The 27,566-nt window shown below is 37.0% G+C and overlaps 1 protein-coding gene and 1 pseudogene across 3 annotated transcripts in view; both read left to right on the forward strand.

Moving 5' to 3' along the window:
• Nucleotides 1–27,566, forward strand: part of LOC145492307 (uncharacterized) — a 183,958-nt pseudogene that overhangs the window by 19,981 nt on the left and 136,411 nt on the right. The gene's annotated exons all lie outside the window — the stretch shown is intronic.
• The window catches only part of LOC145492437 (tetraspanin-7-like), a 53,957-nt gene continuing 34,971 nt past the window's right edge, over nt 8,581–27,566 (forward strand). Inside the window, exons 1-3 of one of the 2 annotated variants that reach the window (XM_081471883.1) lie at nt 8,581–8,628; nt 9,366–16,240; nt 26,388–26,576. In XM_081471883.1, coding sequence (XP_081328009.1) covers nt 16,163–16,240; nt 26,388–26,576 — 267 coding nt within the window. In that variant the 5' untranslated portion in view covers nt 8,581–8,628; nt 9,366–16,162. Of the gene's footprint in view, nt 8,629–9,267; nt 16,241–26,387; nt 26,577–27,566 lie in introns of those variants that run through there. The other variant, XM_081471881.1, reaches the window with a different exon arrangement.

Below are 27,566 nucleotides of genomic sequence, written 5' to 3' on the forward strand. Positions count from 1 at the left end.
TTGCTTTTTAGATCCAACATGATTTGTTAGTGTATATGTGCCTGTATGGACCCATAAATCAAACACCCAGAGTTTAACTGATAGAAAAATAGATGCTCTTAGATTTGATAAATAGATTAAGCAAAAAATTCTGTCATCATAAATGAATATATATTATTTACAATTTCAATAAAACCAAAAGTATATATATGCACGTATATATTTAATATAATTGTAGATTCACACACATACCCATCACAGCCCACTGTTGAACAATTTTTGACTTGATCCTGTATGAGTTTAGGAAAAAGAGGAAGACATCTCTCACAGATGTCATAAATGAAAAGCTCACAGTTTCCACACACTTGCTGTACATTTGTAAAACTGTACTGTGACATTCTCTGGACAAATTACCGGTAGTTTCATTTAAACAAGGATATCTTTAGCAGCCTCTCATTGTCATAGAATGTCTTGAAATTAAGGCCAGAATAGCCATACAGGCATATTCTTTGGCAGAAAATGTTTTTTCTTGGGAACCATTAGTTTCACTTTCATCAGGGGAGTCCAGTGAATGGTCATCAGTGTCAGAGTTCTCAATTTCTTCAGAGGAGTCGGAACTGAAACTTCAACATCATTATCTGAATCACTGTCTGTGGACAAATCTGAGTTGTTGTGTATTACATCAATTGGTATTTTTGTAGTCTTTTCAGGTATTGGCAACTCAATTTTATCAAATGCTTCTGTGAAACTTCAATTCTTGCATAAAGGTTCACTCCATAATCCATCAAAGTCATCCACAACATTTTTGCCAACAGCCATCTCACTCAGGTGAGCCGAAAACTGTGAGGTGTTCTGTTCATGGTGTTGGAAATGATATCCAGGAAAAAGGGATGCAAGATAGGGAGATGACGTCAACTGGCCTGTGAAGACTGCTTTAAGCGATTTATGTGGTCGAATCTTGTAGATTTTGGTATGGGTATAGTGGGATCATCAATATGTTTCTTGTATTTCCTTGTCCTCGCGGTCACTTTAATTCATGACACAACAAAATCAAAAGAATCAAAAAGATTATGAGTTAGTGGGAAACAAATAAATAACTGACATAAATAAATGACAATGCAAATAAAAAAAACCTACATCTTGATGTATTGAAAAGACTATAGATCTCATATCATGCTAATCCTTATAAATAATTCAAAGGAAAAAATGACAAGCATCGCAAATTTATACTTGCTGCATTGTGCTGACTGGGTGTTGAAATAGATTTGGTGGACTAATACAACAAGCTTAAGCTCATTTCGCAGAATTTATCTCGTTTCCTCAGGTCGATCTGAAACCTTTTAGGTGAATTTCGGCTTTTGGGGTTTTTAAAGAGCACACAATGCATTGCTTAGTTTGATTTATAATTTACAATTATAGGTTATCATAACAGAAAATCCCTATAAAATTGGATTCCTTACCTTTGCAGTGAACTTGATTCAAGTGCCTCATGATCCTTTATCTTGACAACCGTCGGGAACAGATCAACCAGTTAAAGTACGTTCCATTTTCCTCCTTGATTTATTCGTAAAAAGTTTGTGTAGTTTTTTCCTTTTGAAGCAAGACCCATCTTTCAAAAGACCACCAAAACAGCGTGGAAAGGGAAACAGACTTGCCATCGAAAGCGACTGGTCTGGCAACCTCGTTGCCAGTCTCTCTCTCCTTCTTCTCCCGTTTCCATTCTCTCCTCAACTGATCAACTGAACCAATCACAGCACGCGAATTTTCACGTGACTATCCTTGTGACTGAACGTGACAAAGATCGCGTTATTAATTCTCTTTTGGCGCCCATCTTTGAATTCAGCGTTAACGGCTGATCGCTCGTGCGTTTTAGTAGATTTCACTTCCAAAATTTTATCAGAATGGTTTTCGCTGCGGTCCTCTGACCAGAAGAAAACAGCGTGAGTGTCATTAACGAGAAACAAGTTATTCTTGGCGAAGATTTGGAGTTAAAAGAAAGTCTTACTGTGGATGTTTCAACGGGGAAGAATTCAAAGGACAGATTAGCCGTATACAAAATTATTTGGTGAGTAATCGAATTCAAGTAACCTTATATTATACAAAGTAAATTCTTGTATTTAGACAAAAGCTTTTGAATGAACTTTATCATCACGAATCATACACGAGTGGATCACTCAGTCATGGCATGAAATGAATTCTGGCTAAAGCAAAGTTGAAACAATTTAGGTTGCCCAGTGTGCGTGCCTAAACGATTTGCGAGTAACAAGTTTCTCTCGCCTCACTTGTTCAAACGAAATAAATATAGCAGTTCTCTCTGATCCCAGTCAAAGTTCTTGACAAAAACTCCAACGAGGCAGCCAGTGTGCATGAGTTTGATATGTCTCCTGTGTGTTTCAGCCTGACTGTATGGCAATCCGTGTTGATATTCAATTTTTGTCCATCCGTATATTCTTTTGTGTTTACTCTATTATTTAAATGTTCCTTAAATGTTTTAAGTGTCTTTTTTAGTATTTCTAATGTCTAAATTTGGCTAAAAACCGTGATATACACAGTGTATCCTCCAATTCAAGAGTTGTTGATACACTTATAGAGGAAGGAAAACCTTGATTTAATCTACTGTAAGCTCAAGATTTATGTAACATATTTATCAATAGTATACAAGCACCTTCCATTATCAAGTCTTCTCTTTTAACATTTCAACCAGCTTACAGTCAGGTCTTAATTAGCTGCGTGTATTAAACTGTGAGCACATAAATATTTGGATCTCAGTCTTACAGTACCTCACATATATCGCAATGTACTGTATTTTTTTAATTTTGTTTTAGGTGTCATACAACAAAGATGAAGATGAAGAGGCCAGCTGTTGACAGCGTAATTAGAGGGCAACAAAAGAAGCTGCGGAAACAAAAGAAATAACTGAACAGCAGCTAAGTTTGCCCAAACTCAGCCTTTTTTAATTTTAAGGATTGTTTCAGTTTTGTTCTTATAATTGATTCCTTACATTCATGAAAATCCAGATTTGTTCCACATAATAACAATAATTTAAGCTAAAATCTTGTGTATGGAAAATTGTTGGATTTGTAAACCAAAAAAGTAAGTAAATTATCTGAAAAAGTTCTCTTTTTATCAAACATGTAAAAGTTTGACCTTCATATCTGTTTTCAGTTTTACTTTTAATTCTTGGTGTAATAAAAAAGAAACAGGATAATTATTCTAATGACTTATGTTTAAATTCATGAAAGCCAATGTAATAAACCATTGATTTAAAGCCTGTTTGATGTGGTATCAGTGACTTTATTTGTTATTTTAATGCTGGGCATTAATCATCAAAATTTTGTCTGGCCTACAAATGATACAAAATTCCCAGTTTTTCTCAGATTTTCCAAAAAATTCCAACCTATTCTCAAAAAATCCTACAAATTCCAAGTTATTCCCAGAAATTCCTAGGAATTTTTGAGAATTTTAAGGAATTTTCAAGGTGAGTATATGTCAGTTGGAATTCCTAGGAATTCCTAGGAATTCCAAGTTAGCTCTATGTAAACTTGGAATTCCTAGGAATTCCGAGGAATTCCGAGTCCGAATTACCGTGAAAATTCACACCTTAGATTCCTAGGAATTCCGAGGAATTCCGAGTCCGAATTACCGTGAAAATTCACACCTTAGATTCCTAGGAATTCCTAGGAATTTTTTCCTAGGAATTCTTAGGAAATTCCTAGGAATTCTTAAAGTTATCTCACAAGGGTATATTGCGAACGCTTCAAGCGCAGAATTTTACTCTTATTCAATAGCATCAACAACAAAATCATTACTCATGGATTGTATGTTATTTGGATTATTTTTGTTTCTTTTGCATAAGTTGTTTATTACGTTGTTCCTTATGCTCAAAAATTCATGTATGCCTATCAACGTTCATCAAAAAACTGTGCCTTCCAGCCACCGCAAAATGTAATGCGGAGTGATAAAATAAATGAATAGTACTATTTAAAAGACCTGGCAAAATAGGGTAAGACTGGTACATCATATCTCTTTTGCAAGCATGGTGACTTATTTTAATTTATTTTTAGAGACTGTGCTTGGTAGGAAACATTCAGGGAAATGTATTGTGCATTTGTTTTCGTGATTGTGCCCAGGAGATTACTTTTAAGCTTACTTTAACTTGAGTAGAAATCATTCCCAATACTGATAGAAGCAAAGAAATACCAGACAAAATAAAGGCTCGAAAGTTCAAACTGTCACAAGAATGGTAAACTCGATTTCTTGACATCCTGAACTAAACTCAAATTTCTTGAACTGTAACCAATTTTAATCCTTGCAGTCCTGCACATTATTTCGAAACTACTGTTTTGCTCTGCTCTATAGCATTTTTATCCAACTAAGCTGTATATTTGGTGGCATTTGGCGATACAAGGTGGTAATAAGCTGAGTGAAAATTTGCTCTGTCTGCACGACAGCATTTCTTTATGCCCGTGACGGAGGCAGATCTTAATTGCAAAATTCAAAACACAACAGTGTGGACTATACAAACTAGTGCCAGCTTAGTTCGTGCCGCTTGAAAGCAACACGATCAACAAAACTTAGATTGCTGATGAACATGTCGAAATGGCTTCGTAGACTTGAGCCATATAAATTGCTCACTCCATTTCTACAAACAACATAATACAATACACTACACTTCACAAAGCTTCTTACCAACAATATTAGGCTTCAAAGGCAGCTGTAAATGTGTTTCGGAACATGCAGAAAGATCCGGCAAAACACCCTCACGATAAATATAAATATATATATACATTTATATAGCGCCATTTTCCACTAATTGTCCATGGCGCTTTACAATACTTTAAAATTAAAATCCTAATTCTTTAAAAACCTAAAATCCTAAATCCTAAAAGTTAAAATCTTAAGAATTAAATACGCTATATAATACAATTAGGCTACAAATAAAAAGTAAAAACTACAAATCAAATGCACGCTTAAAAAGATAAGTCTTAAGATTAGCCTTAAAAACTACCTCTGATGATGAAAGTCTGATCTGGAGGGGTAGTTTATTCCAGAGCCTTGGTGCCGCCACGGAAAAAGCCCTTTCACCATACGTTTTAAGATTTGCTCTAGGCTCATCAAGCAACCTGTTGTTTGAAGATCTTAGTGTCCGACCAGAAATGTTAAATCGCAGTAGGTCTCTAATGTAATCAGGGGCCAGTCCATTCAGAGCTTTGTAAGTTAACAACAATATTTTGAAAATAATCCTAAAATGAACTGGCAACCAATGTAAGCTCCTTAGTATTGGTGTGATGTGTTCCTGCCTTCTAGTCAAAGTAACAAGGCGAGCTGCTGAGTTCTGTACAAGCTGAAGTCTATTAATCAGATACTTTGGGAGACCGTACAGTAGGGCGTTACAATAGTCCAAGCGCGATGTTATGTAAGCGTGAACAATAGTCTCAGTAGTACTCTGGGATAGGTATCGCCTAATTTTAGCTATACTACGAATGCGGGAAAATGCGCTCTTGCAGGTTATTTTAACGTGTTCTTTGAAATCCAAACATTGATCGAATGCAACTCCTAAATTCCTGGCCTGTTTACTAGACTTGATTACTTCATCACCAACTCGTATATAGTCGAGGGCTGGTCGTGGACGATATTTAGAACTAATAACCAAAAGTTCAGTCTTATCCCGATTTAACTTAAGTTTGTTGCGCAGCATCCAGTCCCCAATGTCCTTAACACATAATTCTACTGCCATCTTTGAGCTTGATAGATGATTAGGACAGTTGGACGTAAACGACAAGTACAACTGTGTGTCATCTGCATAGAGATGAAACGGTATGCTATGCTTTCTGGCTATGTCACCCAGCGGACTTGTATAAAGGGAATACAACAAGGGTCCCAGTACAGAACCCTGTGGTACCCCGCAGGGTAAATTCTTCTTTGACGATTCAATTCCATTAACAGAAACAAACTGTTCGCGTGAGCGAAGGTATGAATGAAACCAATTAAGAGCAGTGTTCCTAATACCAAAGCGATTCCGTAGTCTAGATAACAAAATCGAATGATCGACAGTATCAAACGCAGCCGATAAATCGAGCAATAGTAATATAACCGATCTGTTATTGTCAATAGCCTTCAAAATATCATTTTGAACTCTCACAAGCGCAGTCTCTGTACTGTGATGAGATTTATATGCCGACTGAAATTCTTCTAATAAGCCTTCATTATCATTAAGGTGGTCCATTAATTGTGCTGCAACTGCTTTCTCCGTAACTTTGGATAGAAAATATAAATTCGATACAGGACGAAAGTTAGAAAATAGTTCATGATCAGCTCCACTCTTTTTCAACAACGGCTTCAACATGGCAACCTTGAATCTATCAGGTACTTGGCCACTCGTAAGAGACAAGTTAACTATACGAGTGATCATTGGAAGCAGATAATGACGGCACCCTTTGAACACTGAAGATGGAATTGGATCAAGTGTACAGGACTTTGAACACAGGTGATTCACAAAACCAGATACGACCTCCTCAGTGACCAGTTTAAATTCACTTAGCAGCTGACCAGCTAGACAGCTTTCAGACTCAGCATTGCATGAAGTAACTTGACCGTCATTCAGAGTTCCATCAACTTTGTCAAGATCATTGCGGATTTTAACAATTTTGTCACTAAAATATTCAACGAATGATTCGGACAGAGAACAGTTATTAGGCCCAGATGGATAACGCTGGACTGGATTGGAGTGCAGAAGCTTCTCTATTGTCTTAAAAAGAAGTCCAGAGTTCCCTGAGTTTTCCTGGATCACTGATGAATAAAATGTGTGCTTCGCGGAGGCAATCATGTCATTAACAACACTGTTCTGAAACACATACCGTTCTCTATCTACAGGTAATCTTGTACGTCGCCAGTTACGTTCGAGCTTCCTCCTTATGTTCTTTTGAACACTAATGTCAGTTGAATACCAAGGCGCACAAGAACGAAGAACTACCTCACGGGTCCTTTCGGGGGCATAAACATCAAGGGTGGACTTCAAGACCCGATGATAGGAATCAACTAACGAATCCAAATCACGCCGTGATTCATCAAACAAGGACGAATTCATGATAGTGTCATTGAATTCAGCATAATCAATCGAACGCAGCTTCCGGTGGCGAATAGTTTTTGTTGGAAATTGTGGTTTGTGCAATAATAAATGCATAAAAATAGCGTAATGATCAGAAATCAAAGGGTCATGAACCATAACATTGTCTATAAGTTTACACTGATTTCTAGTAATGATTAAATCCAAGATATGACCACTTGTGTGAGTCGGCGTAGTCACCCATTGTTTCAGATCGAAAGACGCTATTAGGTCACAAAAATGCAATGCGTTGACATCACGCGAAGAATCCACATGTAGATTAAAATCACCGACAATTAAAAGCTCGCCTGATGCTGTGGCCAATTCCTCAAGCAGGAGAGAAAATTCACGATAAAATGTTGACAAAGGCACAGATGACGGTGGGCGGTAAATAATTATCATCCTGATCATCTTTGAGCTCTTGAAACGAACATCCAAAAATTCGAACGACTGGAAGGAAGTGTTCCACTCACTATTTTTGCATTTAATATCCATACTTTCTTTGAAAAGCAAGCCGACACCACCACCTCTCGATTCCCGTGGAATGTGGATAAAATCATAACCAGTGGGACATAAATCACCAATCTCAACACAATCAATATTTCCAGGTCTGAGCCACGTCTCCGTCAAAGCAAGAAGATCAATATCCTTGTCAACAACAAAGTCTTTCAGTACGCTAGATTTATTCCTTATTGACCTGGAATTGAGCAAACAAAAGTTGATCGCGTGAGAAGTATCCTGGGTGTTAGCAACTTGTGAGATCTGCACCTTCACGAGATTGTCGCGATTAAGCAAAGATGCTGGCAAACACCGTCCCGTCGCCTAGTAAAATAATCTCAGAGGACACGATCACAACGCATTTTCATTGGAAGAAACAACAACACATACAATTGGTCAAAAGGTGTTAGACATGTCTGCCACGCAGGACGAAAGTGCAACGCTACACACTGTTTTATATGTAAACCAAAAATAATTGCACAGCGCGAAAGGACCTGGGTACGAGTTTATCGTCACAGTATTACGCAGGGCATGTGGGTAACGGTGGTCTAGTAAAAGATGACAACAGGGGCAATGGTTAACTATTCATTCTTTTGATTGCTTAATTCAATCTCTTCCTACTCAAAAGATTCTGTGCTCCCTGTGGTTCCAAGCCTTACGGAGCCTTACGTATTAGGATAGAAATTGTCCTACCCGTACCCCCTAAAATGGGATGACAGCATTGCGTGCCGAACAAACAAGGAACCGCTGCAAGCAAGGATTCAAGCAGCGATAGATCAAACGATGATCAAACGTAATATTTTGGTGTATCGCGAAGCAAGCAACTATCTACAAATCACCTAGCCGTTTTTGACTTAGAAGCAGTGGTGATCATATGTGTCGAAAGAGGATCATAGATTCATGGTATTCAACCATTAAATAAGTTGACAGTTGGCGATGTACATCGGACGTTGTGTAAACAAAAGCAAACTTCTGCTTCATGTGCGACGAATGGTGACAGAAACACGTCAAATCGGCTTTTGGACCTGCCTTTTAGAGCAAATAAGGTTAGAACATTTCAAAATTATCAGCTTTGTGTCTATTTCAACTTAATATAGCTCAAGACATGTGGCACGTGCTAAAATATATGTCTAACCCGTAAATTGAAATTTGACGACGGATGGTCAAATATCTGCATTTTAAACTTACTTTGAAAAGCTCTCGCGTCGCTCGCAATCATTTGCCCAAAGAAATTTTTACAGGAATCTGTAGACCATCCTTCTGCTATTCAACCACCAGAAGCTTAATCCATTTGAAGGTTTCGCACATGGTGAAAATCGATTATTTTTACGAAGTGAATGAAATACATGTCTTCGAAATTTAATTATTTTGCACTCAAAAAGACAACGCAGCATTCCCAAAAATCAACCCAGTACACACTTAAACATTGCACAAAAATATTTGAGTGTTTTAAAGACGGAAGAATGATGTGGTTTTGCATGCGAGGCTCTCAAACTTGTTTAATAAAATGGTGCGTCAAAGGACGATTTTAACGGAATTTGGTAGTTTGCATATTTCTTTGAAATAAAAGGATATTTTGCCAAAAAAACTATCCAGTAGTTTTTGTCATGCCCTAGCCTATCTACCGTAAAAATATGACCGAAATCGAATTTTCGACCCTTGCCGAGTTATTTTCCATATTTATGGACAGGGACTCTTAAATTGTCTTCATTTTCTTGTGTAGTTATTCATCAAGGTCGCGAATGGAAAGAGATCAATTTGTGTTTGGCTGTTTTTCTTTTAGAGATCCACGCTTGAGAATTGAGGAGCACGCTGTCAGACGCATTCGACTTTCGAATCTTTCGTACGCTGTCAGTTGTTTGACCAGATGCTTTCGAATCTTTCGTACTTCGCAACAAAAAATGCACGCTGTCCTCAGAGAAGATGACCTAACTGATATTCTTCTCGAGATGCCTGATTTAAACATTACTTTAAACCTAGCTGACAATAAGTTGTGTCATATAAATTAGATATGAGGACTATAACAACAGAAAACAGGTTCCTTCAATCTTAAAAAACTGTTTTCTTCCAATGTACTATGATGATGTAGAAAACTTACTGTCAATAATGATTTTTATTTGCATTTTTTCATTTATCTTATTAAATTTAAAATTCATTATAAAGTTAACATCCAAAGAAAATCACCCACTGGAAATTGGTTGATTATATTTCATACAGATATAGGAAGAAATTTTAATCCTGCTTACTACTGATTTACTAAGTATCTTTGCCAAAACCTTTTTGCCAAGAATTTATTGTTCAAAGTAGACATATTTTTATAGTTACAATTATTGTTCACATTAAAAAGAAACTCTACTGGCTAATTAACTAAGTATCTTAGCCAAAACCCTTTTGCAAATAAATCATTGTTCAAGGTAGACATATTTTTATAGTTACTGTTATTATTACCCACTGAATATTGGTTGATTATATTTCATACAAATATAGGAAGAAATTTTAATCCTGCTTACTACTGATTTACTAAGTATCTTTGCCAAAACCCTTTTGCAAAGAATTCATTGTTCAAGTTAGACATATTTTTATAGTTACTGTTATTGTTCACATTGAAAAGGAATTACTCCAGTCAAGAATATTTTGTATCAAGTTTATGGCATATAACATTATTTTCTAACTCGTTGTTCAAGTTACAGTTCCAAATGAAAACAGTTTAAATGTGTAAATGAGAAACAAATTTTAATACATACTTGAGGTTAGAAACTTTGGTATCTTGTCAAGATACACATTGTATAAGGATGAATTTTCCAATAAATGAGTATAGCTGTCATTTATAATTCCCAACATCTATCAAATTAATGACTTATCAAATCAACAATAAAAAATAATTTCCTCTCACCTTTTAGAACAGCACCTCTATTTGGCTACTACCTACATTTTCAACCACTTTCCCCGCCCCACAAACAACAAAGCATTTTCAGCAATTTCCCAGTGTGGGTCAAACAACTCCGTAAGCCTAATGATTGGGCCATTTTTCTAAAACACCACTTGGTGTAGTAATTATTACAAATTGACCAAATCATCCAGCGAGGGCCTACTCTGGACACCCCTACCCTCCAAAGATAAAAAAAATTCCAGACCTGTTGACTGTTCAATTCAGTTCCCACCGTTTTATCGACCTTCGACAGCACTCACTTTCATAACGAAATTCCTAGTTGTAATTGCTAATTAGTTACTTAAATTGAAATTTAGTTGTTACTTCTATTCGTAACGGTCACTTCTGAAGATGTATGTTGAAACATACGAAACGTCAAGTAAATGAACTTTGTTTTTTAACATGCGTTTTATTGTCATGTTTATCACCGCAGTTTGCGTGTTATTTCTTATCAAGCTACGATGGCCAAAGAAAAAGAGTATTTACGACACTATTTTTATAACTCGGGCCCACTATTAGAACTCAGTCTGCGCGCGCCATAAAGCTGTCTCCTTTTGATCACGTGACTCGTAGCCAACTTCGCACACGCAAGAATTATTTAGAATGGGTTTCTTTGCTAGCTACAAGCGTTTGTCACGGAAAGCAAGGATAGTTTTAGGGCTTGTTGGAGTTGTCATTGGTCTTGCAGGTCCATACATCGTGCCACTATTGCCAGCAGCCGATAAAGCAGAAGAAAAACTACGTTTAAACGAAGAGACGGCTGTGCGGGAAACAGCTCCTTCTTGATCTGACATTAGCTTATTTTCATTCAAGAAGACATTACTTTTTTTTAATGAGAGAGTTGAAAAGCAAACGTGTTCTCCGTTGGATAAGATGAAGAAGAAGGAGAGAGAAACAACAGAAAAGAAAAACAATGGTCCTACATCTGCTTTGATGGTCAAATATTTTGTGGCTATTCATCGTGATTTATAATTTCTGGTCAAGTCAGCCCTCGCAGCTAAGTTTGCAGCTGACGTTTAAGCTTCTGTATGTGCAGACCGAGCTGTGTATGACAGCCAGTATGGTAATCAGAGGACAAATGCCAAAAAAGTATGCTTGGATTCCTAACCAATCCATGCTTTCAACTCAGTTTTTTACTCATTTTGCAGTCTTGAGTTTTGAAATAGTTTCTGACTAGAAATTATCTTTTATGAAGCTGACTCACTCAGCCTTGCAAGACTACATACTGAGGCTAATTTCACTTGCCTACCGGGCCACTGAGCTTGTATTTTCACTTGCCCAAAAGCAAAATTTACCTGCCCCAGGCAATCAGACATGAGTGTTTTCCTGCCCTTTGCAAGATTCTGTTACTAATTCTGACCAATAGGACTAGACTTCTTCAAAAGGAGTATGAATGTGGATAGTCTCGATACAGCCAAGTAAGGCTCTCATCACTACTGGTTAGTTTGGTGTTTTGTGCAGCCTTATCCACATAAGAAGTGTGATTAGTGTTTAGTGGCTGTGTGATCGCATTGTTTAAACTTGAGACTTAAGAATGGGACAGGCGGTTTTATTGTTCCATTTTATTAGTATGAGAGCAAAATTGTCATACTAGTTGTGTTGACAGCTAGGATATGAATCACTAGAAACTGACTCATCTTGACTGGTAGGCAATTCAAGTGATGTGAGTACCCTGTCAGTCATTAAAATGAAGCACGTAATAATATATCAAAGCTATTAGTTGGTTAAAATACAGGCTGGCGTCATGGACTTTCTTGAAATGAAGTAACATTCTGAAGGGGTGATTATATGGTAAATTCCAGCCTGAGGTGAGAGTGCTGGAATTTTGTTATAATTACTTATAGTTCACCACTAAATTTTCTGCGATTCTTATTGGTTTAAATTGATCACATGATGTGATAGTGTTCATCTGTGGAGAGACACTATCAGCCCATAGTGCCCGTCCAAGGAAAATACCCGGATGGATAGTACTCAGCCATGAAAATATTTCTGTAAACAAGTGGGCTTATAGAAAATAAACAATTTAATTTGTATTAACAGGGTTTTTGTTTGCTTTCTTTTTCAAATTTCACATCTGGCTTTCACGAATTTCATCTAGAAAAGTTGAAAATAATTCAATATGATTTTTGAACTGGCGCACGGAAGAAAATTTAGTGGTGAACAATAAAGACAATAGAGTGTTTATGTCTCGGAACTATTGGTCCGATAGTTGCCCCATGGAAATTTGATGTTCTTAAAACTAGCATATTTGCCCTCGAAGCTTTGCTTCTCGGGCAAATATTTGTTTTGAGAACATCAAATTTCTGTGGGGCAACTATCAGCCGATAGTTCCGCGACAGGAACACTCTATTGTTTAAATAAAAAACCCAGGTGGGATATAAGCTTGGACCAAATATGAAAATTATTGATGCCATGTTTCTTTGCATATTTGCTAAGGCTAAAAATCCAACTTAGGTAGATAAACTAGGTAGGGGTTGGGGAGCAGTATGAATGTAATCAAAAGAGCTTATCTCAAAAAGCTTTTCACGCAGGTTAGTGATTGCATGACAAATTTCAGCCTGGTTTGGGGGAATGGGATAATTACATGAAGAAGGTTTCAGTCCATGGTGAAAGTCACTGTTTTTGTTAATAACAATGTAACACAAACTTTGTGCAATCTAGAGGGCATCTTCCAAGAATAAGCAAACAGTTGTGGATCACAAAAAATTAAGACGGAATCCACCAGAAGTTAAAGTAACAAGTGGACAAACACTTTGTACCAAGATTATTTACATCGCATTGCAAACTTCTGTACGACTGTTTTTTTTTTCTTTGAATGACTGTTTGGAGTTGTCAGAAATCATTTCTTTTCAGTTTTGAGAAGATATTTTTAAAGAAATCATTTCTAGCAACACCAAACGTCGAAAACAAATGTTGAACTTGGTATGAAACACTTGAATGTACTGGTGAAATGAAACTGATGATGAAATTTTCCTGTCAATTTCTGCACAATTCCTCTGAACTTTGAAATTTATTTTCTCCTGTTTCCATGGGAAGTTGTTTTGGGTGTTATTTCAGGCAAAGCCTGTAAAATACTTAAAATTATTCTGGTACCTGATTTTTGTCCACTAAAAACTAAAATTGCCTGATTTTCTGTCAGGTTTTGTCTTCACATGTAAACAGTAGCCTCCATTTGGTGCAAAAATATGCCCGGATATATATTTTGTCTGCAATACTAGCTGTTCTGAAGCAAACTGTGAGCTTGAAGTAACAGACAATATCCAAGCATGAAGACATGATAGATCATCATAGTTATACACACAACTTAAGCAGTTGTTGAAATTAAAGCCTGAAAAAAAAATTCAGGCTTTTTTCAGGCTTTAAACAAAATTAATTTTTTCAGGCTTTAATTTCACAACTGCCTAAGTTGTGTGTGTAACTGTGATGATCAATCACGTCTTCATATCGTTCTCTGCAGTTCAAATATATGATCTTTCATATATTCATTTGCATTCTTCATCATCTACAGGTATTTATGAAGTAACAATGTGACCAGCTCCCAGTTGGCTTGATAGCTCAGTTGGTAGAGCACTGCACCGGTATTGCAGAGGTCGGGTTTGAATCACGTTCAGGCCTGAATTTTTCTCAAGCTTTAATTTCACAACTGCTTAAGTTGTGTGTATAACTGCGATGATCAATCATGTCTTCATATCTTTCTCCGCAGTTCAAATGTATGATCTTTCATATATTCATTTGCAATATCCAGGCATATTTAAAGTCAAATGGAGGCTGTTGTGTTTTAATGGTATCCTTCAAATATTTTTTGCAACATGAAAGAGTTGCCAGGAGAGTAGTAAAAAAGAGACTGGGAATAAAAGGGGAGGAGTAAAGGGCACCCCCCTCCCCCATTTTTACCCTCATTATTTCTTGTGTTTCCCCTGAATCAGCTGAATGCTTGCAGGAAGAGGCTGATTACACATTGTTGGTTGATTTTTTATTTCAGTAATATTGACCTGAGATGCATGCAGTTGTTAAATTTGGACTGAACATGGTGATAGGGAGAAATATTTGTGATTGTGTTCGTTGAAAAATGTCTCTGCACCCTCACCACAGAAGATATTTTGGTTTGAACCTCCAACTGCTCAAACCCCTTCCAGTCTAGCTTTGTACTTTCCTTTAAAATGTTTGGCTTTTGTAAACCTCCACCCCCCAAGAATTTCCAATGGATATGGATGTTTCCTTGACCTGCACATTCAAGATGCTTGGTGCTATCCATTGAAGCAAAACCAGATCGGTCAGTTTGAAAGCAAATGGAATAGAATTTTCTTATAAGGAAATAAAATAGAATATTCATATATTTTCATATCAGTTTGCTCTTTGGCACAGTTTCCGGTCTCTCATCAAGAAAAAAAGAAAAGAAACCAAATTGTAAATGGTACCAGCAACTCCAGGAGCCCATGACCCATGGGTTCCCGCAACATCTCATTTGATTGTTTTGTTAAATTTGAAGAAAACTCTTACCATTCTTAACCGGTTCCAACAAATAGTAAGCAACCAACCAACAGTCAGTTTTTGGACCTCACTGACCTGGACACCAGTTTTCTCAGTTTGAAAAGAGTTCACCTCAACCTGAAATCAAAGATATGTGTCAATCTTTGCAGTGGTTTGCTTGATTTTCAATCATTACCTAAAAAACCTGTTTTTTAGTGTGCTTTTGCTCATCCTATGATATTATTTTATCATATTTGGTGAAAAACAGTATGAATCACTTCTCTGTGATATGCAAATTTGCTATGAAATGGTATCTAATGAGCATGTGCACCAGCTGACTGTGTCCCTTTAACTCCCCACCCGTTGTGGTTGAAAAGCCCCCATGGGGGAGCCTCAATAAATGTACGTATTATGTAAAAGTGTATGTACCCCTCTTTGGACTGACACTTGACCCATATTAATTTGGGCATAGATGTGTTGGCAAATAAAAACCTGTCCCTGTTTAGGAATATCTTCCCAAAGAAGTGCACTCCCAGTTGATTCCACCGAGAGACCCTGGGAACAAGGTGCTTTAAAAATTATATGCCTTTAATAGAGTGAGCAGTAAAAACTATACTAGGTAGGTGTAAGCACACAACCTCAATACCTGATGTGAGTGCCCAGCAAACTGACGCACAAGTCCAATCTTGGCTTGCATTGCTCCACATGGCAATAGACTTAGTGCAACATTAGTCTATTTACATAAGGATAGGTTCAGACCTTGCCCATACTAGGGAGCACCCCCTGGGGCCTCACCCTGTACTAATTAAACCCGCATCAGGAGAAACCGAGATGACAAGACATTAAAATGTCTTGCGATTTTTATTTGATAGGAGCTAAAATCCAAATATCTATTTAAGATTGATATCTTGGTTTTCTGTATAGACTGTTTACACTGCAGCGGTAGAGATTTGAAGGAACAAAATACATACGCACCCCACCCCACCCCACCTTATCTTTGAGCTTTGTCGCCACAAGTCAATCCTGCGCTTGCCTAAACGCCTTATCCCGAACAGGAAACAATTGTATCTTTGTGATCTCTGGTTGCATCCTTGTGATCAAACCTACCGTTGTACCAATAGCTTTGGGTGGAAAGTTAAATCCAGCCTCCCAAACGACAAGTATTGTGTTGAAAAATAGTGATGGCTGCAGAAGGAAAGCTTGGACCGTGTATGCAGTTTGTTCGTTGTATGTTGTTCGTCTTTATTACACTGTTTTGGGTAAGTCAGAAAGCATAAGCTATTATACAGATCGCCAGTTTTTTTTTAATTTGAATCTTTTTATCTGAACGTAAGCTTACGTAATCTGTAACCTTCAAGTTTACTTGTTATTCGTGGAGATACGCATTTTTTTCAATTCTAAACTCTTAGCTAAAAGGTTGCTACGAGCTGAATAGAGCTCGATTAATTAAATTGATATTCAAGCTTATTTGTTGTTGTTTTAGACGTATAAGCTTAATTTGTCGACTTTCATGTAAGAATTCTTTTGGGGGGGGGGGGGGTACACTTGCTGGATCATGTGTACTAAAGGCACCCACGGTCGAGTATTGGTGGATACCCGAGATCAGATACCCTTTATTGACATCTCGATCAATATTCAATCAACATCCCAATCGATACTTGGTCAACACACGATTGACACTTGATTAACAGCGGGTCGATAATCAGCCGAGTGTCGACCGACTCATCATATGCATCAATTGAAAATTAGTCAACTCCTGACCAACTTTTGACCAATATGTCAAACGAGTGTCCATTGAGTGTCAACTAAGGTGTCGATGGAGTGTCAATTGAGTATCGATCAAGTATTGATTGAGAGTACTGATCGAGAGTATCGATCGACACTCGATCATGGATGCCTTTAGTACACATGATCCCACTTGCTGGTGTAAGCTGTCAATCTACATGCATATAGTTCATATGTCATGTCAGTTTGTGATCTTCATATAAGACTCTTGATGAGTAGCTAGTGTAGGTGACATTTTTCCAAAGGGGATTCACCATGCTTAAATAAAGGCTGCCTGTCTTGTGTATGAGAGGAGGAGGTTTTTCTGCAGTACCAGATAAAAATTTGGCAAATACCTCAATATTGCAAAAAAATTGCCAAAATAATACTGCAACACTTCAATACAAAGTCCAAACTTGATGTCATACTGAAAGCACTACTCTGTATGTTAAAGTGCCACTAACCCCCCAAAATGTATCTCCTTTAATAAAATCTACTAGTTTCCCTGATTAACTTCAGCAAAAAAATTATCTTGATTGACAAAATTCCGACATTTCTACAGGTGTTTGAACATGTAATTTCTATGTTCGCGACTGCGCAAAGTGGGATCTGGGTCAGGCTACTTGTGACGTCACTTCGGGAACCGGGCTAAAACACCCAAGAGACTTTTGACTGAGATTCGAGGGCAGTCAAAACTTTTTTGGTTATTTGTGATTCATATTTTATCAAAACTGGACAAGATTTTTGAGTGAAAGAACTCTATCATGTAGCATTACAATTTGGAGTCTAGCTACGATTTGGATATATATATATATATATATTAAGCATGTCTTCAAGGCTATTCCTTTTGGAGTAGCGACTAGATTGAAGAGAAATTGTTCTGAAGAAACTTTCCTTGCCGAGAGAACAGTTGAGTACAAGGGTTATCTTGTTAATCAGGGTTATCCCTCCAAATTAGTTGACGATCAATTCTCCAAAGCCTCCACCATTTCTAGGAATGATTTACTACGGCAACGCGGAAAACAATCGAAGAAATTATTTCCATTTGTTCTCACATTTAATCCTAATTTGCCTAATGTGAGTAGCATAATTAGAAAGCATTTGTTGATTTTGCAATCCAACCCCAAATTGAAAGAACTTTTCCCTCAAGGCTCTATCATACCATCTTTTCGTAGAACAAAAAACCTGAAAGAATTATTAGCACCATCTCATTTTAAAACCGCCGATGAGGGACAAACAATTCAGCCAAACAATGGCTGCTTTAAATGTGAAAGAAATAGATGCGATCTCTGTCGAAATTTCTTTGTTGAATCTAAATCATTTCTAAGTTTTAAAACGGGCAGAAAATACACCATTCATTCAAGGCTTTCTTGTGATTCTAAAAACGTGATCTATTTAGTTTCCTGCAAGAAATGTCGTTTACAGTACATAGGATCAACTACCACCGATTTTCGGGTTAGGTTTTGTAACCACAAGTCTGCTATGCTCACAAACAAAACCACTTGTGAGGTAGCAGTACATTTCAATAAAATTCCACACTCCTTGGATGATTTTGAATTCCAATGCATTGATCAGGTGCAGGCCCCCAATGACTCAGACGAGATCGATAGGTTTTTAATTACGAAAGAGGCTTATTGGAGTGCTCAACTGTTCTCTTTGCCTCCCCATGGCTTAAATAAAAGAAAAGAATTTCACTCCAAAAACAGAATTTGTTATAATTAACTTTCTTTTGTGTAAATCTGCGTTCGCGCCATAAGGCAGTTCAAAGGCCCTTCCTTGGATTTTGTCAGCTTTTTGGGTGTTAGGTATGCTCAAAGGCCCTGCCTGGGATCTTATTACAGCTTATTGTTTAAGGGCCCCTCCAGGGATTTTGTTGTTTGTCAACCCTTTAATGCTCCAAAGGCCTCGATTTGGGATTTTGTTATTAACCTTGTCCAGCGTAAACGTAGGTTTCTTTTTTTTTTCAACTGCTTATCTTTGCAAACTATTTTTCCCGTTATATTTACCGCATTGCAAGAGTCCGTTTTATCTATTTTAACTCTTTTAGTTTTTAGGTTGAATTTAACCTAGTTCTGCAATTATCACGCTCTATAATGTAATTTATGCACAGTATTGTATTCTTTTCGTTTGGTCTATTAATTATCACCCTGTATGACGCAATTTATAGTACAGCATTGTATTTCTCGTTTTGCATTTTCTTCCTGTATTGTATTAATCACGATGTATTAATAGCACAATATTGTATTTTTCATTTCGTTACGTAATCTCCCACACTGTAACCGTATTTAAACTTAGTTTTCGTTCTTTTTCTCTTGTAACTGATGAAGGTCAAAGACCGAAACGTTTTTCTATTAAATTTTTAACTTTTTAACTTCTTTTACCGTCAGAAGTTGTCCGTCCATGCTTTATCAAATGTTTATATATATATCTATCTATCTATCTATCTATCTATCTATCTATCTATCTATCTATCTATCTATCTATCTATCTATCTATCTATCTATCTATCTATCTATCTATCTATCTATAGGCAGAATAATATGGTTTTCCAAACGGTGACTTCCAGTAGAAGGATCAAAAGATACCGTGCTTCAATGTGAATTTTAGTTAAGTGTAAGATGAGGCGTCATGAAGCAAACTTCTAACTGTTCCAGCTTTTAATGTGACGTTTCGGCCTTCGGCCTTCTTCAGATTGGAACAATATTTACAAGTTAAAAAATAAAACGTTAAAAAGGATTTTTAACGTTTTATTTTTTAACTTGTAAATATTGTTCCAATCTGAAGAAGGCCAAAGGCCGAAACGTCACATTAAAAGCCGGAACAGTTAGAAGTTTGCTTCATGACGCCTCATCTTACACTTACCTCTCCTTTGGATATTGTTTGCCGACATCTCTGCTTATCTCTTATGTTAACACTATTTGCAATCATTAATCTGGAGAAGTAGGCAGGAGTGGACTATGACTGCATCACATTTTAACTTCTTTTATATATATATATATATATATATATATATATATATATATATATATATATATATATATATATATAGGCAATTGTGGAAGACGAGGACGGACAACTTCGAGCGAAAAAAATATATATATACAGTAAAAAATCTAAGAAATCTAAAAAAAAAGTTTAAAAATTTAATAAAAATAAACGTTTCGGTCAAAGACCTTCATCAATTGCAGTGCAAGTGAATAATAAATTACAATAACCTTAAATAAGTTTACAGTATAAAAAATGACATAATATTACAAAGATGATTACATAACAGGGCGTGGTAACACATGAAAACGAAAAAATTAACCAATGATAAACAATCGGTAATTACTAAGCGAGATACTATGACAATGCGGTACAAAACTCAAAAGACACAAACCAAATAAGAATAAATAATCGAATATAATACAAATAAGATTAATATAAAAAAAGTAACGCGATTCGTCGAGTCAGCCGAAAGTGTGAAGGGACCCGCGTGTAAAATATTCAATGTTCAAAAAAGGCGGTCCCAAAATCCCCAAACAAAGCCCTTGAAACTATGCCGCGGCAAGGCACAACAGGCGCCCTAAACAGGGCCCTTAAACAACAATAATGTAATAAATTCCCCGATGGGGGCCCCTGAGAAAACCTAGCGCTAACAAAGCTAACAAGATCCAAGGTCAGGGCCTTTGAACACCTGAACTAAGATAACCGCCAAATTTGCAAGTTATTTTTGTGCTAATTGTAGTTTATTCTTTTTTTCGAGTGGAATTCCTGACGTTTGTTCAAGCCAAAAGGTGCCAGAGAGAACAACTGTGCACTCCAATATGCCTCTTTAGTGATTAAAAGCTTTTCGATGTTACTTGTATTGTTTGCATTTATCTGCACTTGATCAATACACTGGAAAGAAAAGTCGTTTAAGTCGTGCGGTGTTCTGTTGAAATGCACCGCTACCTCACAAGTCTTTTTCTTGGTCAGCATAGCAGACTTGTGGTTGCAAAATCTAACTCTAAAATCTGTTGTTGTAGAGCCAATGTATTGTAAGTTACATTTCTTACACGAAGCCAAATAAATGATATTTTTTGAATCACAGGAAAGTTTCAATCGTATCTTATAGCTCTTGCCTGTTTGAAAACTTTGGAAAGAATTTGATTCAACAAAGTAGTTGCGACAGAGATCACATCTTGTTCTTTTGCATTTAAAGCAACCCTTAACCTCAACAACCTCTTCAACCTTAGTGTTAGAGCCATAACGAGATGGCGCTAACAACTCCTTAAGGTTTTTAGATCTTCGAAAAGAGGCTATGATGGAATTTGGCAGAAAAAATTCTTTTAATTTGGGGTTGGATTCCAAAATACCTAGGTGTTTTCTGATGATGCCAGTTGTTCTCTCTGGCACCTTTTGGCTTGAACAAACGTCAGGAATTCCACTCGAAAAAAAGAATAAACTACAATTAGCGCAAAAATAACTTGCAAATTTGGCGGTTATCTTAGTTCAGGTGTTCAAAGGCCCTGACCTTGGATCTTGTTAGCTTTGTTAGCGCTAGGTTTTCTCAGGGGCCCCCATCGGGGAATTTATTACATTATTGTTGTTTAAGGGCCCTGTTTAGGGCGCCTGTTGTGCCTTGCCGCGGCATAGTTTCAAGGGCTTTGTTTGGGGATTTTGGGACCGCCTTTTTTGAACATTGAATATTTTACACGCGGGTCCCTTCACACTTTCGGCTGACTCGACGAATCGCGTTACTTTTTTTATATTAATCTTATTTGTATTATATTCGATTATTTATTCTTATTTGGTTTGTGTCTTTTGAGTTTTGTACCGCATTGTCATAGTATCTCGCTTAGTAATTACCGATTGTTTATCATTGGTTAATTTTTTCGTTTTCATGTGTTACCACGCCCTGTTATGTAATCATCTTTGTAATATTATGTCATTTTTTATACTGTAAAGTTATTTAAGGTTATTGTAATTTATTATTCACTTGCACTGCAACTGATGAAGGTCTTTGACCGAAACGTTTATTTTTATTAAATTTTTAAACTTTTTTTTTAGATTTCTTAGATTTTTTACTGTATATATATATTTTTTTCGCTCGAAGTTGTCCGTCCTCGTTTTCCACAATTGCCTACAAATTTCATTACTCGAGGTTTGGACTACGAATCCTTTTGGATCCTTCTGGCACGTGGCATCCCTGTTGGCTCGAAGCATCTTAACTTATATATATATATATATATATATATATATATATATATATATATATATATATATATATATATATATATATATATATATATATATATATATATATATATATATATATATATATATTATATATTTCCATTTTGAAGTGTGGGTCGCCAGTTGAGATCTCCGCATTGTAATTTAGGTTAGGATCAGGATCCACAATTTGCCGGTCTTATTTGGGTTATAAAGGTACAGATAATGGCTGAAGAGTTAACTTACAGCTCTTAGAGAGTTATAAAGAAGTCAATGAACACGAAGAGTTGGTAATTTCACTTTAAGGAAAGTGCAGATTTCAGAGTGTAAAAACATTGTTAGATTCAAACATTAATTTCCCCCTGAAACACAAGTTAAAATGTGATGCAGTCATAGTCCACTCCTGCCTACTTCTCCAGATTAATGATTGCAAATAGTGTTAACATAAGAGATAAGCAGAGATGTCGGCAAACAATATCCAAAGGAGAGGTAACTTTTCACTTTGCTATTGTCGACCGACTGTAGTATATGCATAGACAATTACCGTGTGCCAACACAAGCTATACAAATTTGCATATTTTGGACTAGTAAATCATGGAAAATCCTTTGACAAGATATTGAAAAGAGGTTCAGTATAGCATCAGTTAAATGAATACATTTCTACTTCACTGTTATTTTGAATGAAATGTCCATTTTACATATGCTAATGACCTGGGAGTTCTCAACTCATTAGTTTGCGTTTCGGTTAACTGACAAGGGCATTCTTCTTTCAGCATGACAATCTCCATTGGTAGCTCTAGAATCGAGTCTTAATCTTTCCCCATATATTTGTAAATGCTTGATCCATTTTAAGTTTGCAATTTAGATATATTTTGTTCCTCCAAGACGAAGCTCAAAGAACGAAACAGTTCTGCATTCAGAATGGCCATTGACAAACACGGCCAGATTACAACCTCCGGTGTGAGTGTGATTTTGTTAAAATCATTAAATACGTAGCAATTTTGCCAGTTCGAAGTCTCAACAATCTTAATCGCTTCGTTGTAGGACGTAGGTTTCATTTACTACTCATTTAGAAAAGTCTCTATTTCCAGTACAAAAAACATGATGCATGTAATTTACTGTGTAATTTCCTCACCTATAGTTTTGACTGGGACTCAGAGGATCGTTTGTGCTCGGAATAGTCAAATGGCTTCCAGCTTATCCCAAATTTGTGTCTTATGCAGCACCTTGACAATGTCAAGCTTTCCACTAGAGATAGAGAAGAATATACAAGCCATGAAAATCTCTAGGTTTTTACAGTAGTGGCAAACCCAAAATCGAAGAAATCCTTAATGGCTCTCTGGCTTTAGCTTTGCACAGATCAGCCCACTTCTTTGGTCTTTTTCTCAATTCTGGTTGAGTTTCATCAGGATAGAGGAACTGAATGAAGAGGAAGACTCTATTATACGTATCCTGTATTGCTGCAGCCTCCAACAACACATATTCCTTGCATTCTGCAATGATTTTGACACACACTATGGCATGTTGGCATATATTCTTCTCAGAAACAAAATATTGTTATTCCTGAAATGACATCAGAGGCCAACTCGTCCCATTCTTTGCTATTCCTCATTCGTGAAAATGGAAAAGGGCAATTTTACAAACTTTGAAAATTCATACAAAATTAATGAAAATAGCTACAACAATAATTTTTGGTGATCAGGAGAAAAAGTAGAGTTATATTAGGGAAAAAAAAATTGGAGTTAGTGGCACTTTAAGTTTAGAGCATTAATAACACGAGAATAGCAATTAGGAATTTGTTAATGTACGTTAAGTCAGGTAATTTTTGATTTAGACAAAATAAACAACATCCACTGGTGTGTTGGCTAATAATTAACAAAAAATAAGTCACCCTTTTCTGATTGAAAACTGGAAAAGGCTCAGAAAATGTTGGAGGACTTGGAGGATAATTTTTAATACTGTCTAAAATGCTGAAAAGGTTCAGAGAATACCGCAATACTGCAATTCAAGATTTAAATTACCGAAATACTGCAAGAAAAATTGTCCAAATTACACTGCAATACCACAAACCCCAATGCCCCCCTCCTAAAGAACAGTGGCTATAAAATACAGGGGTATTTTGCCCAAATTAGGACTATGTGGGAAAAGAAGATCCCAGCAAGGCCAATTAGAATCTAGCCTGAGAGCAAGCTCTCATGTGCTGCAGAATGAGACCAGCAAAGCCAGCAAAGTGAGACGCTGTAAATGGAAGATTGCCCAGGCACTTCTGTTTTCTGATTGCATGCACACCATGTCTTGGAAGCATGGTGCTCAGAATGTGTGTACACTTACAAAAGTTGGCATTATCCTAAATGCAATTGCCTACTACTTTGCTCACCGCCTTATTTTCAGGCTCATAAAGAGGCAAAGATGACAATGGTGATATTAATTCATTCCTACCTGGTATAGTGGAACCTCCATATGACAAAGGGCCAAGAAACTGGCGAAATTTGTTCAGTAAATAATAAGGTTTTGTGATATTGGGGTTCTTTTTGATATATTTTACTATCATTGGGGCATAGCATATCATTTGTTATACCGATGACTTCATTATAAAGACACTTGCAGGATTGAGGTTTGTCTGTGCAGTTGAGACAGTGGCTATTTGAGTTGTGATACTCCCACCCCACCATAACAGTAAGACAAATTGCTTTGAGCTTAATGACGGTACCAACTTTTGTAAGTACATACATGTTGTGCACACTAGCAATGTGTTGCAAAGGTCACAATGTCAGAACAGAAGATAAACTCTTTCTGTGTATTTCACTCCAATCTGCTGTTGCTCATCTGTCTTTTTTTCTGTGAGACTAAAACACTAGGATTTTTGCGTACATTGTTGATGTCTGCCATTTTGACAAATTTATCCAGAATGCAAGAAACTAGTAATGCATCAGTCAATTCCAGCAGTGCCCATCCCCATCCCCCCCCCCCCCCCCCGGGCAACCCCGGGGCATTTGTTCATGTTGTCAGTCCTGGGGGTGGGGCATCTGCAATTTTATCACGGCCTGGGGGTTGGGCATTTACGTACCCCAGGGCGACCCCCGGGCATTTGACACACGTGTTTTAGAAAGTGCCATGGATGAGTTCATCGGGAAAGACGAGGCATTTGTCGAATAATGGCTTGTCTGTCAGGGACTAGAGAAAATTGCAGATGTTTTTAAAGGTATGTTTTCTCAATTTTAGATATTTCTTCATTACTTGTCAGCATATAAATATAAGCAACAAGGTGAACTATATTTTGTTTATCACAAAACAATCACTGACATGAACACGACTATTTTGCATTCAAAACTAGCCTAGCATTTTTTAATTCACGAAAGTGGAGTTAAAATACTTAAGGTTTACAAATTCAAATGATGCGATCTTCAAGACAGATCTTGTGAGCTTAAAATGCAATGCATCATGATTTAAAATGTCTTGAAACTTCACAGAAAAAGTAGCCTGCGAATACAGGTGCCTATCATCGCTCACGGCTGGGGGCACCTCCGCCCCAATCCCAGCTATCCTCTAGCAAACTGTTAAAAACAAATCTAAAGAAATAAATATAATCAGAATCAACTAACACGTACTGTTGTCCTTGAAGTCTTACCGTTGCATTAAAATACTGAGCAGTTGACCGCTTCATTCACTGATTAATTGAAAAACTGCGGAGGTGTTGGAAGGCGATGATCTTGGGGGCGGGGCACTTGCCCTCTTGCTTCGTCCCCACCCCGGGGCATTTAGACAACTTGTGTGTCCCCACCCCAGGGAATTTGCCCATTTTTAAAAAAAAAATGCTAATCTAATGCCCGGGGGTTAGCCCGGGGGGGGGGGGGGAGGGAGGGGGGAATGGGCACTGCTGGAATTGACTGATGCATAATGATAACCTTATTTGACATATTTCTTCTAAATATGGTCATGGATTGTGTGTCTTATGAGATGAAAGTGGCATTACCATATTTGACTTTGTTATTTTAAACCTACCAAAAGTAGTTTATTGCTACTTTGAGCATTTTATGCTCTGAAGGTGAACAGGATTTGCTATTGGACGCTCGCACATGCTAATTTGCATATTGCGTTTATGGAGATTTTATCATTTTGTTTGTTCAATTTATTTGGTTTAATGAAATGCTTATTGGTGAATTTCTCTTAAGGTTATTGTATCGAGTATTAATACAAGTGAATAGTACTTTATGGGAGCTCTGATTTTAGACTAGGTTAAATCTATATATTAAATGAAAAATTTGTAGACCCTGGGCCCAGTTCTCTTGATTCCCTTGCTGAGACCTTTTTCCTCCTAAATATTCAAGCAAACAACCTCTCTATATTAAGTAGGCATGGTCCTGGGTTATGTGAATCCATTTGTCCACGAGTGGAAGACTCAAACAGTGATCACTCCACAGTAATATACCATTTTACATCTCTCAGCTCACAGGACTTGGTCTTCTTGGTGTGGGGATTTGGGCACGTGTACAGTTCAGTGATTACATGAAGTTATCAAGCCATGATTACTCCACAGCCTGCTATGTTCTGATAGGTGCTGGAGTTGTTGTCATAATCATTGGTTTCATTGGTTGCTGTGGAGCTCTAAAAGAACATTCATGCATGCTGAAAACAGTAAGAGATTGTGCATTTATGTTGTAGTTTACTATTTTTTATGTCCCAAATGAATATTTTTTTCACAGTAACTTCTGTCGGAAACTTGTTGTTATCATGTTGCGTGACAAATAACATGTGGCGATTTTGATATAGAATGATGTAAGTTGAACCAATAGATAAGGATTAACAATTACCGGAAATTCCTGTGTGACCGAAACTATGACCACACCTTGTTAAGAATCGGATCGAGTAGAATTACGGTGAGTTGGAGAATTGTACTAGATAGGAGCGAATAGTGACTGTGTGAATAAATACTTTTAAAAACATAGCATGAATTTTGGAGATCACTAAAGTCAAGGGGACATTCTCCAAACTTCAGCCAAATTGAATATGGATCCATAGTCCACTTCTGCTAGCAGTTGTTGATTCTATAAACTCAGTGACTTTACAAAGTAATGTTAAACCGATGTTGAGTTGACATTGTCTTAGCCAAGGAGCACCACTCTCACTAAGTCATGAAGAACTAAAAGTCTTCAGTTTGGTTAATTACAACAACAGTCTCTAGGCAAGAAATATTTAAATTACTGAATATGGTACCTTTACCATCAAAACTTTTAAATCAAATGGATATTAATCTAGCTTGATGACTTTATCAGTATTTACAAGTTAAGTTTGGTTAATGCATTATTGCCACGTAAGTTAACTAGGAGAGAGTAATGTGTGACCCTCCATACAAAAACACGTCTTATCCACAAAAGCGTTTTCTAGGGGGTTTGAGGTGACTGAAAACCTTTGGGAAACCCGGTTTCAAAGGGTTTGAAACCCTTTGGAAACCCTTTGGAAACGCTTTGAAACCCTTTGGAAACCCTTTGAAAATGCTTTGGAAACCCTTTGAAAATGCTTTGAAACCCTTTTGAAACCCTTTGGAAACACTTTTGAAATGCTTTGAAACCTTTGTGAAACGCTTTGAAACTCTTTGGAACGTGGGAACACTTTGGAAACCCCTTA

This window comes from Orbicella franksi, chromosome 7, assembly GCF_964199315.1.
Source record: "Orbicella franksi chromosome 7, jaOrbFran1.1, whole genome shotgun sequence".
NCBI lineage: Eukaryota > Metazoa > Cnidaria > Anthozoa > Scleractinia > Merulinidae > Orbicella > Orbicella franksi.